At 31.6% G+C, this 13,412-nt stretch overlaps 2 protein-coding genes across 3 annotated transcripts; both read left to right on the top strand.

Annotated features, from left to right (window-relative positions):
• The first annotated feature begins 3,660 nt into the window (after positions 1-3,660).
• Positions 3,661-8,954, top strand: LOC125808766 (protein argonaute 18-like). Of its 2 annotated transcripts, none has more exons than XM_049488428.1 (8): positions 3,661-4,026; positions 6,011-6,091; positions 6,177-6,265; positions 6,352-6,426; positions 6,614-6,708; positions 7,016-7,111; positions 7,512-7,709; positions 8,528-8,954. In XM_049488428.1, exons 1-8 carry the CDS (start codon positions 3,904-3,906, stop codon positions 8,665-8,667), a joined length of 897 nt encoding a protein of 298 aa, XP_049344385.1. In that variant the 5' UTR covers positions 3,661-3,903; the 3' UTR covers positions 8,668-8,954. The 2 variants fall into 2 exon arrangements, with proteins under 2 accessions (XP_049344385.1, XP_049344384.1); XM_049488427.1 differs by having other exon boundaries at positions 3,828-4,026; positions 7,509-7,709.
• A 1,603-nt stretch (positions 8,955-10,557) lies between these two features.
• On the top strand, positions 10,558-13,359 carry LOC125808769 (protein SULFUR DEFICIENCY-INDUCED 2). Its single transcript, XM_049488431.1, has 4 exons — positions 10,558-10,779; positions 11,589-11,801; positions 12,219-12,374; positions 12,664-13,359. Exons 1-4 carry the CDS (start codon positions 10,666-10,668, stop codon positions 13,069-13,071), a joined length of 891 nt encoding a protein of 296 aa, XP_049344388.1. The 5' UTR covers positions 10,558-10,665; the 3' UTR covers positions 13,072-13,359.
• Positions 13,360-13,412: the final 53 nt, after the last annotated feature.

The raw sequence follows: 13,412 nt of genomic DNA, 5'->3' as shown, positions 1-13,412 counted from the left end.
TAATATAGTAAAGAGACATATAAAAAATGGTTAATATTTGAAATTTTGCATGTGCCACATAAATTAGAACAAAGAGAGTAATAAATATTATTTTCAAAATTCTATAAAAAAAAAAGGTACTACAAATCACAATAGCTAACAATTTAAAATATTTTTAGAATCATATAAAAATTTCAATAACTTCTCAAATTTCATAATATATGACATAAGAAGAGGGAATAACCAATATATTTATAAAAAGAAATGACATATAAAATGAAATGGACAAAGTATTAGTTTTTGAAAATGGAAAAGGACAAAACACATATAAAATTAAAAGACATATAAAAAAAAATTGGTTTAACTCTCAAACATAAAAAGTAACATATGTTATTAAAAACTTTAATAAAAAGTACTATAATTTACAATAAATAATAACTTAAAATATCTACAAGACAACAAAAAAAAGACTAATTTTTGTACTGCTTGTGTCACATAAATTAGGATTGGGATGATTTTAAAATTTTAATTTTGGTTATACATTATAAAATAGCCGAAAAATTGAATGATATAATTTTTTTTAAAATAACCGAATGAATCGTCCTATCGATAACCCTAATGTTACTTCTACTCTGTTTATTTTTACTTAAATTTAGAAAGATATGTTTCATTTCTACCCTCAATCTTATCGGTACATTTATTTGCTATTTGAAATTGAAATTAAAAAGACAAATGACAAATAAGTTTTTATATTAGCTCACTTATGAGCAAAATATATTATAACAATCTTTACTAATTTTATAACAATACATAAACTATACTCTCTCCGTCCCATATTAGATGGGCACTTCCAACTTTACACGGTGATTAAGAAATCATTTATACATTGGAAGACTTCACCATTTTACCCTTTGTTTATATCAATGCACATTGAAATGAGTTACAAAAAATACACATACAATATAGGAATGGTCATATTAATTGTAGGGTAAAATGGAAAAGAATTAATTAATTCTATCATAATTTAATAAGTGCTCAAATAATATGAATTTTTTTTTTTTAATAAGATTCTCATCTAATATGGGACGGAGAGAGTAACAATATAACTTTATTAATGTTGGGCCCGGGCAGCGCCCGGGCTTTCTTTACTAGTATATAAAGAAAGACCTAAAATTGCATTGAAAGAATTTATTTTAAAGAGACATAGATAAGATGTGTATTACAAAAATATTCAGTATACAGTAAATCTCTATAAATTAATATAAGTGGACCATGAAATTTTATTATTTTATAGAGATATTATTTAATCGATAAATTAATATTTATTAATTTAATGAATGGTTTGAGATTTAACGAAGGTTAATTTTGATTATATTAAAATCATTGTATCTTACTAATTTATGTATCATATTTATTGATTTCACATAAAAAAATATTATACATAAAGTACAACGAATACATCAAAATCATTGTATCTTACTAATTTATGTATCATATATATTGAATTGTCACTATCATGCAAACAAAAGAGCATGGATGACAAGTGTGCTTTTTGATGAATATATTTGTTGGTTTGACCACAAAATGTATGGTAGACGAGTTTTGTTTATGGTAGATAATTGTCCAACCCATAATAGAAATATTGAAGGACTACAAAATGTTGAATTGTTTTTCTTGCCACCCAACATGACATTCAAAATTCAACCTTGTGATGCTGGGTTAATAAGAGCTTTTAAGATGTATTATCGTAACAGATTTTATCGTAGGATATTAGAAGTTTATGAAGTAGGACAAACTGATCCAACAAAGATTAATGTTTGGATGCTATCAATTTTGCAATCCTTGCTTGGACAACAAATGTTCAACAAGAGACAATAGCAAATTATTTTCGATACTGTAAAATTCATTCGGGGGATGCGATCTCAGAGAATTTGAATGAACCCACTTGTGAAAACGTCATTCATGAACTTGAGGTTGTGATTAATGATCTCGGTTACCACAGTAAAATGGATGTCAATAACCTGTTGGATTATCGGGGTGAAAGTGATACACGTTCAAAGGTCTAGAGCTTAGGAGAAGTTGTAGATACCATCGGAAAAAGCAATGTTGATGATGAAGTTGAAAATGATACTATACCTTTGGAACCAATTACGCGTATGTAAACACTTATCACATCAAGAACTCTTCACAATTTTATGGTGTAGTTCGAAAAGACAACACCTGAGCTCTTGGATGCAATAAGAAAAACTAGAGATGAGCTTCAACTAGATTTAAATTTTAAGAAAAAACAAACACAATAGAATCATATTTTACTAATTTGTCTTAGATATATTTGTACTTTTAAAGAATTATTAATTTATGATATTAATGGGACCATATATTTATGTAGGGGTCTTTTGGAAATATATTATCTTATTATCTTATCGAAATTGGTGATATTTTCCGTTGACCCAAATCGGGACCGGAGAAAAATATTATTTTAGAGAGATTATTAATTTATCGAGTATTAATTTATAGAGGTTTTGCTGTAATATATTAGAGAATTTCTAGTGATAGATAAGATGTATTGAAAACATTTTTGATAAAGATGATTCATATAATTAAACTAACTAAAAGGAAGTGGGACGTTATTGTTATCAAATTTTAATAGTATTATTTATGGTTTACTTATAATGTAAAAAACATTTTTTATGAATTTATAAAGTAAGGTTGGTATATATATTATTCTTTTTATGTCTTATATGTGGATTTATATTGAATGTGTTGTTGTTGTTGTTATTATGACATGAAATGAGATATTGATTAGTCGAATGAATGAAATTGTTTTTTAAAAACTTTTGAAGCAGTATTACAATACACAATTGTGGAAAGTTTGATCATTTTATCGAATAATAATAAATCGACATCACTATGAACTGTGATGGTGTGTTTGAGATTCTTCATAAATGTAATTAGACTTTAATACGAATAGAAAAACAATAAAACGACATAATTTTTTCAGTATTTCTCGCATACTTTTGCTAGTTATACACTTTGTAGACCTAATTGCTTCTATGAGTTAGTTATATCACACAATAATAATACAGAAACACAACTATATTATTATTATTATTATTATTATTATTATTATTATTATTATTATTTCCATCGATAAGTGGAGACTAGTGAAATACGTCTACAAATGTTAGTACCATTCAATTATTTAGACTCATATTAGGGATTATTTCAATTATGTATAATAATAATAATAATAATAATAATAATATTTAATCATATTTTAGATAAAAATTTTATATGTGTTCTTAATCACTGAACGCTTAAAATATATCATATTTTTTATTATATACATTAACTGTCATAATTTATAAATTGTAAAACCTCACATAGTTAAAAGTTTGGATTAAGGCAAAAAAAGAGTTGGACTTCAACTGATTCTATGCTATGAATCGAGTAAATAATACAAACAAAAAAAGTTCAGAAAATTATAAGACCTTTACATAATTTAAATGTGTAATTGCTAATTTGTTCACCGTGTATAACGGCTTTATTCCAATTAAAAAAAAATATAAAAGTACAAACTTCTGTTTTTATTTGCTAATTAATGCTTATTATTAAGCTACTCTCACGCATAACCTAAGTCAAGCCGCTCTAAATAGAAATAAATTTAGGGTTAGCTTTTTTCTAAATAAACACAAAAGTACAAAAATTTTATGCACGTAGTACAACCTTTTTATGCATGCATTTACCAATATTCCTATTTTTTTTTAAATCATTTTTTTTCAGGAGTTTATTATATTATTGAATATAAATTCTGAAATTCCTATATTTCTACACCATGTGTCTCTGTTCTTTTTTCAGTATAACATTTGGCCCTAAAGAAAGAAAGGTCTAGAGAGAGTGAGTGATTTTGTTGAGAAGAAGAAAATGGATAGGTACCAGAAGGTGGAGAAACCAAGGCCAGAGGAACCCATTAAGGAGAATGAGATCAGAGTCACTGCACAAGGTCTTATTCGTAATTACATTAGCTATGCCACCACTCTGCTTCAGGTAATTTGTATAATCTTTTTGTGTTTTTTTGTTTCATTTCGTATGTGTTTTTACTTGTTTTGAGTGTGTTTTTATGTGGGGTTGTGGAAAGATTTCATCTTGATGATGTTTTGGTTTGGTTTTGGGGGGTTTGTTTGTTGTGATGTTGTTTTTGTTCTGAAATTTTGGGGGAAAGTAATGAAATTCTAAGAGTTTTGTTTGGCTATGTTTTGGTTAATTGAGTATGAGCCTAGTTTTGTTGTTTTTTTTGCTTGTTTTGAGTGTGTTTTTCATGTGGGATTGTGGAAAGATTTCATCTTGATGATGTTTTGATTTGGTTTTGGGGGGTTTGTTTGTTGTGATGTTGTTTTTGTTCTGAAATTTAGGGGAAAGTAATGAAATTCTAAGAAAGTTTTATTTGGCTATTTTTGGTTAATTGAGTATGAGCCTAGTTTTGATGGGGTTTTTTTTTTGCTTGTTTTGAGTGTGTTTTCATGTGGGGTTGTGGAAAGATTTCATCTTGATGATGTTTTGATATGGTTTTGGGGGTTTGTTTGTCGTGATGTTGTGTTTGTTCTGAAATGTTTGTGGTTAATTGAGTATGAGCCTAGTTTTGTTGTTTATTTGCTTGTTTTGTGTGTGTTGTCATGTAGAGTTGTGGAAAGATTTAAACTTGATGATGTTTTGGGGGATTTGTTTGTGGTGATGTTGTTTTTGCTACAAAATTTGGGGGAAAGTATTGAAGTTCTTTAGTATTTGAGTTTGTAGTGTTATGGTTGCTCGGTCTTTCTTCCTTTTCACAATTGAGGTGAAGAAGATAAAAAGGAACTTCTTTTTTGGCTATGTTTGTGGCTAATCTTGTTTTGAGTGTGTTGTCATCTGGGGTTTTGAAAAGATTTCAAATTGATGATGTTTTGTTCAGTCCTTTGGCTCTTGGGATGTTGTTTTTGCACTAAAAAATGGCACAAGTAATGAAAAGGTTTTACATTTGAATTTGTAGTGGTATGATTACTGTCTTTTTTCCTTCTCACAAGTGAGGTGAAGAAGATAAAAAAATATTTTTTGGGGTTATGCTTGTGGCTAATTGAATATGAGCCTAGTTGTTGTTGTTTTTTTGCTTGCTTTGAGTATATCTTCATCTGGGGGTTTGGAAAGATTTCAAATTGATGATGTTTTCTTTCAGTTTTTGTGGCTGTCGCCGTGGGATGTTATATCTGCTCTGAAAATTGGGGAAAAGTAATGATTTCTTTTGGGAGCTTGTAGTAGTTTCATTGCTCATCGACTCATCGTATTCCTTTTCACAAGTGAGGTGAAGATGATAAAAAGAAACTTTGAACTGAAAACTAGTTGTGGAAAATAACTATTGAAAGTTATTATTAGGCCTTGAAGCAGGTGGTGGAATTCCATTCTCTGATTTTCATCAAACAAGTTTGTTTTCATCTGTCTATGTGGCTTCTCAATTGCATGTTCGTGAATGCTAATGCTAGGATTGGGCATGGGTTGCATAAATTATTCTCTATAGCCTTCTTGTGAACCTGATCCCCTTGTAAACTTTTTTAGTCACACAGATGCTGGTCAAGTGAATTAAATCTTGGCTTGTCAGGTTCTCCTTGTCGAGTTTATGAGAGGAACTGCTCATTATCAATATCTATTTGTAGGCTGCTAAAATGACATTTCTTCATTTAGTTATGTTTGCATCAATTGTAATCATGTGGCTATTGTCTTGTTTCAAAAACAATGACAGTAAAGGGGAGAGAAGTCCCTAGTTCTCTACCTAGACATTATATTTATTATGAAACTTTTGTACACTGCCTGTTTGTGCAATTTTCTCGTTATACATTCTTGTTTCGATCAGAAAGTGTCTTATTTTTCCTTCTCTCTCCTCAAATTTAAATGCTGCTGAAAGCCTGAAAGTGTTTGCCTTATCTCAATGTTATGAGGTATGTAATAAATGTTATTATGCATTGCATGAAATTTGTTAACATACCACTACCGTCATGTTCAGGACCAACGAACAAATGAAATTGTTTTGAAGGCAATGGGACAGGCTATCAGTAAAACAGTTGCCATTGCAGAGATTATAAAGGTATTATCAGTGTTATGCCATTTTAATTTGCCAAGCACAGGAGTGGCAGCTGATTTTATTTGCACGATTTGCATGTGTAAAACAGAAGAGAATTCCTGGGTTGCATCAAGATACATCTATCAGCTCAACTACCATAACTGATGCATATGAGCCCCTTGAAGAGGGTCTACAACCGTAAGTTCATGTTGTTCTTGCTTCCAGTCCTCCTTTTATGTGCTTCAGTCAGGCAGTTGATTTACCTCTTATGTATGCTTGAGTAGCTTGGAGATGACTCGCCAGGTCTCGCTGATAACAATTACTTTGTCGACTGCTGAGTTGAATCAAAGCTCTCCCGGGTAAGCTCTGCAAACATTATATGTTTATTTTGAAGGATGGTTCCTCCCTCCATTTTTTTGAGAAACATTTAACTCTCTCAAACCCGACCAAAGGAGCACATCTAGTTGAACAACTCTCATTTTTATTTAGAATGGAAAGATCTGAATATATATATTCTCTAACCTGGGGTAAGTGCTGTGTATCTAGCTACCAAGCTCCGTCTCGTTTTGATCAGTCAGGAGCAGAGAATCAACAACTGCAGCAAGGAAAACAAGCCTATGTTCCTTCTGATTTTAATCAAGGTGAATCTGTTAATGCTGAGTTAGACTACATACTACCCATAATTTTGCTGCTTGTTTCCCTATTTTTCTTTTTGATTGTTTTTGAAAAGTTCTTGAGATTTAACACATGGATAATTGGCATTCCATTTGGCCATTCAGCAATTAAATTTTCAAGCATGGTCCATATCAATTGTGAAGTTCATCATTTATGTTCATGAGTGGGATTGAAGCTTAGTTGTTGGTGTTTGTTTACGTTTCATCACTACACTGCAAACAAAACTTTGCAGCCATTTCAATTTATTTTTTTCTTACAAAACATGATATTCAGATTCTTATGGTATCCGTGGTCGAGGCCGAGGTAGGGGCAGAGGCAGAGGGCGTGGAAGGGGACGCGGCAGGGGTGGTTATGGAAACTACTACCAAGGTATTGATTTGTATAAGTTCCCTGCATAGCTGATTTCAACTAAATTGCATGGACCCTACACTTTCGATGTTGCATACGTGTCCGATTCTCCAAAAATACATAACTTTTGGCGAATCCAACATGCATCCCTTGACATTTTTGAAGAGTCCGAGCAACATAGAATTTCAATCCTCTTTTTATTCTTGTTTTATTTTTGGCCATAGTGGGACTGGGAATAGAAAAGGGAAGGGAGACAGTGAAATTTGTATCCATGCAACCAGTACCACCGGAATATAAGTTTTAGTCAGTACCACTGGGATATAAGTTTTAGTCAATTCTATGTTTATTTTATTTTTGATGTTAGGTTCTTTTCCAGTCGTGTGCTCTGACTAATACTCTAACTAATACGTGCTATTAGCAGATGATGGTGGATATAATAACCCAGGTCGAGGTGGTAGATTAGCAGATGATGGTGCATTTTACAACCCAAGTCGAGGTGGCGGATTTGCAGATAATGATGGATATTATAATCAAGGTCGAGGTGGTGGGTTTGCAGATAATGGTGGATATTATAATCAAGGTCAAGGTGGTGGTCGAGGCAGAGGTTGGGGATACCGTGGTAAGTTTATATTCTATGCTCCCATATTATCTTGAGATTAAGGAAAAAAGTTAAAATAGAGTTCATATTTTGTTTTATAAAGAAGTCACATTGTGGTTCAAACTTGCAGTGAAATTCTGATTTTTGAGGCTTATGAAAATTATGTTGAATATTTTGCACTTTTTGTAAACAACAAAGCTTGTCAGCTACATTGGCTGGAGGAGAAATCAGAAAGATTACACAACACAGATCTCTAGGCGTCTTGTTATATCAGTTCATGTTAGAAGTTAGTTTAGTTGTTCCCTTCATAGTCAAGGCCAACATGAAAGTAACGTCTCTTTGTTTAGTTCTTATGTCTGCTCTCCATCTTTTGTCAGCAAGTGATTCTATTCCTAGTTGCAGAAAAAACACATGTAAGCACTCCCAACTTTGAGAATGCACATCTAGATACTTCAACTCGTCTGTACTGTGTCTCAGTTGAACACTCTAGATTATAAAATGATTATCCAGACACCTCCAAAATTTATGTTCCACGTCAGCGTCGAGTGTCCATGAGACACAGTGGGGATGAGTTGGAATGTTAAGTGTCAGTTGAGACCAAGATAAGGTGTTAAGATGTGCACTCTTAAAGTTGGAGTGCTGTGCTTACTTGCTAGTTGATCCCAAGTTTGAGTGTGTGTTTATATATTATGCCTAAGAAGAATTAACTTCTTTCTTTATCCCTACATTATAAAATAAAAAATTAACTTCTTTCTTTACTGGTCTGAATTTATGCTTGAGGACTGAATGTATATGCTCTACATCTCTTTACTTTTGACCTTTTTGTTTACTCTCAACAGGCACGGGATACGGAAGGGGCAGAGGCGGAGGCTGGGGTGGCGGCAGAGGTTATAGTCGTGGACGAGGCCGGATGGGTGGTCGAGGAGGAAGGGGTGGTGGAAACCAGTATAGGCAAGAAGAGTTTACTGTCAGAGCTTGATAGCTAGAAATATTGCACAACCTTTGGCATAGTGTGAAACTCTTTTGAGTGAATTTTCATGCAGTTTTGTTTGATGTTACTTGGCAAAAGGTTTTGTTACTTTGGTTGGTTTCTTTTGCTTAGTTGGAGAGCCATTTTTTTGGTTCTTGTTTTCTCATATGATTCATTTATTTTGATGTTATGTAATAAGTTTTCATTTTTTTTCAGTGTATATAGACTGTTTACTTCACCTCCCTTTCATTGTAGTAATTTCGAGTTTGAGCCTTGAGAATGGAGAATTTTTTGGTAGGACGACTTTACTTTTGTGTGAATGCTAATGGTGATCTTTAAGGTTAAACGAATAAATGAAGCTATGATTGCGTTCAGATGGAGATGATGGTCTGCATTTGATGTCTTCAAGTCGGTTATAGTAAAATAGATAGGCGAAAAATAGTCAATAGCAGTTTGTTCTCGTCTATCAATAGATAGGAATTTAGGTTCATGAGATTGTGAATTTTCGATAACGATTGAGTTGAATCAACAAAAAATTGTCTCATAGTTGATATCTGTAGTGTAAGTTAAATTATGGTATCTATAGGAATAGTAGTATGTTTCTTTGTTTCCCACTGTTATTTTAATATTCGTATTCATATTAGAACTCGATCAAATTTAGATTCACACTGTAAGATTTATTCTTGAGTGATATTTCAACATGATTTTTTTTTAATTTCCAACTACTAACATTCGAGATCTCTTATTAATGATGAAAAAAGTGAAAACATATTGAACTCTTTATTAGAAGCAAAATTTTCTTTGTTCTGAATTTGTGAAGATGTTGGTTGAGTGATTAATATAATAATATTAATATGTGTTGTGGTGCAGTAATGTGATTATTTCATTGTTGGCAATCTAAATTTAGTCAGAATTTCAAGCATTGAACATCGGATAGAACACCAAAAAATGATTAATATTATAGATTAAATGTGAAGGTGTTAAAGTCCAATAAATCTTTAGGTCAATTCAATCCCATTAATAAGAAAAAGAAAACATAATCCATTTTCGTAATTTGCAATTTAGAAAACTAATTAAGAACCTAAATAGACGAAAAGGTAAAAGTTTGAAAAAATTGGAAAAGGTGGAAAATTTGGGACAACGTAACAATTCAGTTAATCAATCAATTAAACTATTATGATTATTCGGTACATACTTCTTTCATTTCAATTTGTGTATCAGGTTTAAATTGGCATGAAATTTTAAAAAGTAAAAACAATACTTTTGAATCTGATTATCTTAAATTAAAGATATATAAAAAGTATCAAAATATATTTTAATCTTGTAGTCTCAAATATATCATGAACTTACATGAAAAATTGAAATTAAGGAATTACAAAAAAAAATTAGAGATATTTTTCTAAAACAAGCTAAAAAGGGAAAAAAAGAAAGTATCATTTCTTAACGAATGTATGAAATCAGTGGCGAAGCCAGAATTTTTCACTAAGGACGTTCAAAATTTGAATAAGTAGACACACGAACTAGCCAAAGAGGTTCAATATTTACTATATATACATAAAAAAATATTTTTTTCATATATAGATAGTATAATTTTTCGTCAAAGAGGATTCAAATGATTCCCCTAACCACAAGGTGGCTCCGCCCCTATGTGAAGTCAATATCAGACAAATAAAAATAGACGAAGGGATTTATATAATTAATAGGAAAATGGTAATAGAAACTGACACGTGTCTAGATTACATACGTGTTGAAAATCATGTCTAGAAAGCCAACAAACAAATGAACATAGACACATTTCAAGCCAGGTTCATTTTCTACACAATCCAATTATATTACTATGTTTTAATTATTCAATCTTCTTACTTTTCTCAAATTTTTCTCCATTTACAGAACAAATCTTCAAGTTTTTTCTGTATAAAACCCAGAAAAAAAGGATCCATTTTTTTTGTGTTTAATTATATTGATTTTCTTACTTTTTATATTTGATACATTTATATATTTATAATTATGAAGAACAATAATAATGGATGCACAAAGAAGGAGCCATTAGAGTGTAATTATCAAATTATTCATAAGCTTCCTCCTGGTGATAGTCCTTATGTTAGAGCCAAATATGCTCAGGTAATTTCTACGTCTCATTTTAACTGTCGTTTTAGCTCTTTTATTACGATATATAGTTACAAAGTAGATTTTGATTGTTTTATCTTAAATATTGTGTATTATTGTTTAATGTTAAGGTATAAATTTGAACATAATTGTCAATTTCAAGTTTTGAATTTCTGAAATAACAGTTAATTTGGGATGAATTTTTAAAGTTAAAGCGACAGTTAAAATGGAACAGAGATAGTATTTTATGTTGTGTCTTGGTTTGAATCTTCAATTGACCTCTTAAAAGTTGGAAAAACTTTTGGATCTTGTGATTGTGATGTTAAATTAGAGATTTATATAATTTACCACAAATTGAACCAGATTTGTTTTGGGTTGGGGTTGGGGTGGGAGGGGGGGTGCATAGTATGCAAATTGGTTAAAATGATTGATTTTTATTTTTTTTGCTTCAAAAAGTGTGTGGCACGTTATCGAAAATATACTTGGTAGCTAATAATATATTTGATGTGATATTATAATAATAATAATAATAATAATAATAATAATATAACAAAATGATTTTTCTCTTACAATTTTTTTTAAAAAGTGATTCCAATAGTTGTTTGACTTTTTTTGTTGTTTACAAATAAAGAAAAATAATTTTGTTATTTTTTTTGAATTGTCAGTATATTGAAGTTGAACTTATAAGGTATTGTTTTTTTTGGCAACTTAGTGAAAATGATGAACGACATACTATAACAAGTTAAATTATACTGATCGATAGATGCAAAAATGAGTCTGTAAGTAAATATGGTGAGACTAATTTATCCGCGTGTTACTTGTAGCTAGTAGAGAAAGATGCAGAGGCAGCTATAGTTCTGTTTTGGAAGGCGATTAATGCAGGAGATAGAGTGGATAGCGCGTTGAAAGACATGGCAGTCGTTATGAAACAACAAGATCGCGCTGAAGAGGCTATTGAAGCTATTAAGTCCTTTAGAGATCGATGCTCTAAACAAGCACAAGAATCATTAGACAATGTCCTCATCGATTTATACAAGGTGCATAAACACATCGATTTGTATTAGTTGTTGTTTTAATGTCGTGATGATATGAGTAATTGAGGTTAAACGAAGAAGTGAGGATTCATATAGCTGACCTCAACTTGTTGAGACTCAGACATTGTTGTTGTTTTTGTGTTTTAAGTTGTTAAAACACAATGGAGAAGTTGCCTTTAGCTTTGAATGTGTTAAAGAGGATATGAACATCTAGGTGATTTTTTCGTATTTGTCTAAGCTTTGATGGACACAGTTATCCATTATATGTGCTGTGCTGATGAGAGATAGTAGGTACTTAGTAGAATAGTCGAAGTGCATTTCTTTTCCTATTCGTGGTATATATGTTAACGGCTAGTTTAAAGGCACAGTGTTTTCTCTTGATCAATGCACTAAATTAATTCGAGATGATGAATGTTGCAGAAATGCGGAAAATTAGAGGAGCAGATTGAACTGCTGAAGCAGAAATTACGAATGATTTACCAAGGAGAAGTTTTTAATGGTAAACCTACAAAGACGGCTCGTTCCCATGGAAGGAAGTTTCAAGTTACTATCAAGCAAGAAACCTCAAGAATACTGGTACTTTCAACTATATATGTATATACCTTGTTTTCACAAGAGTTTTAGCTTTTTTACATTGTGTGTTTGAATGAACGAATTCATCTAAATCGTCTATGCAAAGGTTGAATTGATAATGTGGAAAACAAGATATGTTACCTGCTATAGCTGGTTGAAAGCTACATTGTAGTGTAGCTATTCTTTATACTGTCGAAGTATATAAGGACCTTGTTGGTAATTGCACTTTTCGCGGTTGAAAAACCTTGTGTTACGAGTGTTTTGACAGTTCTCTACATGGATGATTGTATAGGGTAATCTGGGCTGGGCATATATGCAACAATCCAACTATGCAGCAGCTGAAGTTGTTTATCGTAAGGCTCAACAAATCGATCCTGATGTCAATAAGGCGTGCAATCTATGCATGTGTCTACAAAAGCAATCGCGATATAGTGAAGCAAGATCAGTCGTTGAAGACGTTTTACAAGGTAAAATCTCTGGCTCGGATGATCCTAAATCAAAGAATCGCGTAGAGGAACTGTTGAAAGAATTGGAGCCATTTGGTTCATTTGGATACACTTCTCCTTCACCTCAACTGAACTTAGAAGATGCATTTCTTGATGGTCTTGATCAGTTGATAAACCAGTATGCTCCGTTTCGATCGAGAAGACTTCCCATTTTTGAAGAAATTTCACCATGTAGAGATCAATTAGCTTGTTGATCTTTCATGTTTGAGTTATTGAGTATTAGAATCATACTTGTTAATGAAGAATATAGGCACTTTTAGTGTAGGTATTAGTTTTTTTTTGTGTGTAAAAATGTTAGCGTATGCACATATATTTTTGTTGAAATTTTCATTATATGACTCACATGACTGACATTAGTTGTCTGAGGCTTCACCCTTGTCTCACAAAAAAGTGTAAGGTTTGGGTTCACTTTTTCGTGAGACAAAAAGAAGCGTCACATAATTAGTATCAGTTGTATGAGACACATAGTAAGCTTTTGAAGAGTGATTATGTTCCTTGTATAATGAGTTATAGTACATGAATTGCCTCTTTGATG

This window comes from Solanum verrucosum, unplaced genomic scaffold, assembly GCF_900185275.1.
Source record: "Solanum verrucosum unplaced genomic scaffold, falcon-dt-bn FXZP01000218.1, whole genome shotgun sequence".
NCBI lineage: Eukaryota > Viridiplantae > Streptophyta > Magnoliopsida > Solanales > Solanaceae > Solanum > Solanum verrucosum.
Note: the sequence above shows the minus strand (reverse complement) of the source record. Positions and strands in the feature narration are given on the sequence as shown.

Bases quoted from the DNA above. Each gene is read 5' to 3' on its own strand.
- LOC125808769 (XM_049488431.1), top strand. From the start codon at position 10,666: ATGAAGAACAATAATAATGGATGCACAAAGAAGGAGCCATTAGAGTGT. The intron at 10,780-11,588 runs GTAATTTCTACG...TGTTACTTGTAG, and splicing joins TTAGAGCCAAATATGCTCAG to CTAGTAGAGAAAGATGCAGA. The intron at 12,375-12,663 runs GTACTTTCAACT...ATGATTGTATAG, and splicing joins AAGAAACCTCAAGAATACTG to GGTAATCTGGGCTGGGCATA.
- LOC125808766 (XM_049488427.1), top strand. From the start codon at position 3,904: ATGGATAGGTACCAGAAGGTGGAGAAACCAAGGCCAGAGGAACCCATT. The intron at 4,027-6,010 runs GTAATTTGTATA...CGTCATGTTCAG, and splicing joins ATGCCACCACTCTGCTTCAG to GACCAACGAACAAATGAAAT. The intron at 7,112-7,508 runs GTATTGATTTGT...ACGTGCTATTAG, and splicing joins TTATGGAAACTACTACCAAG to CAGATGATGGTGGATATAAT.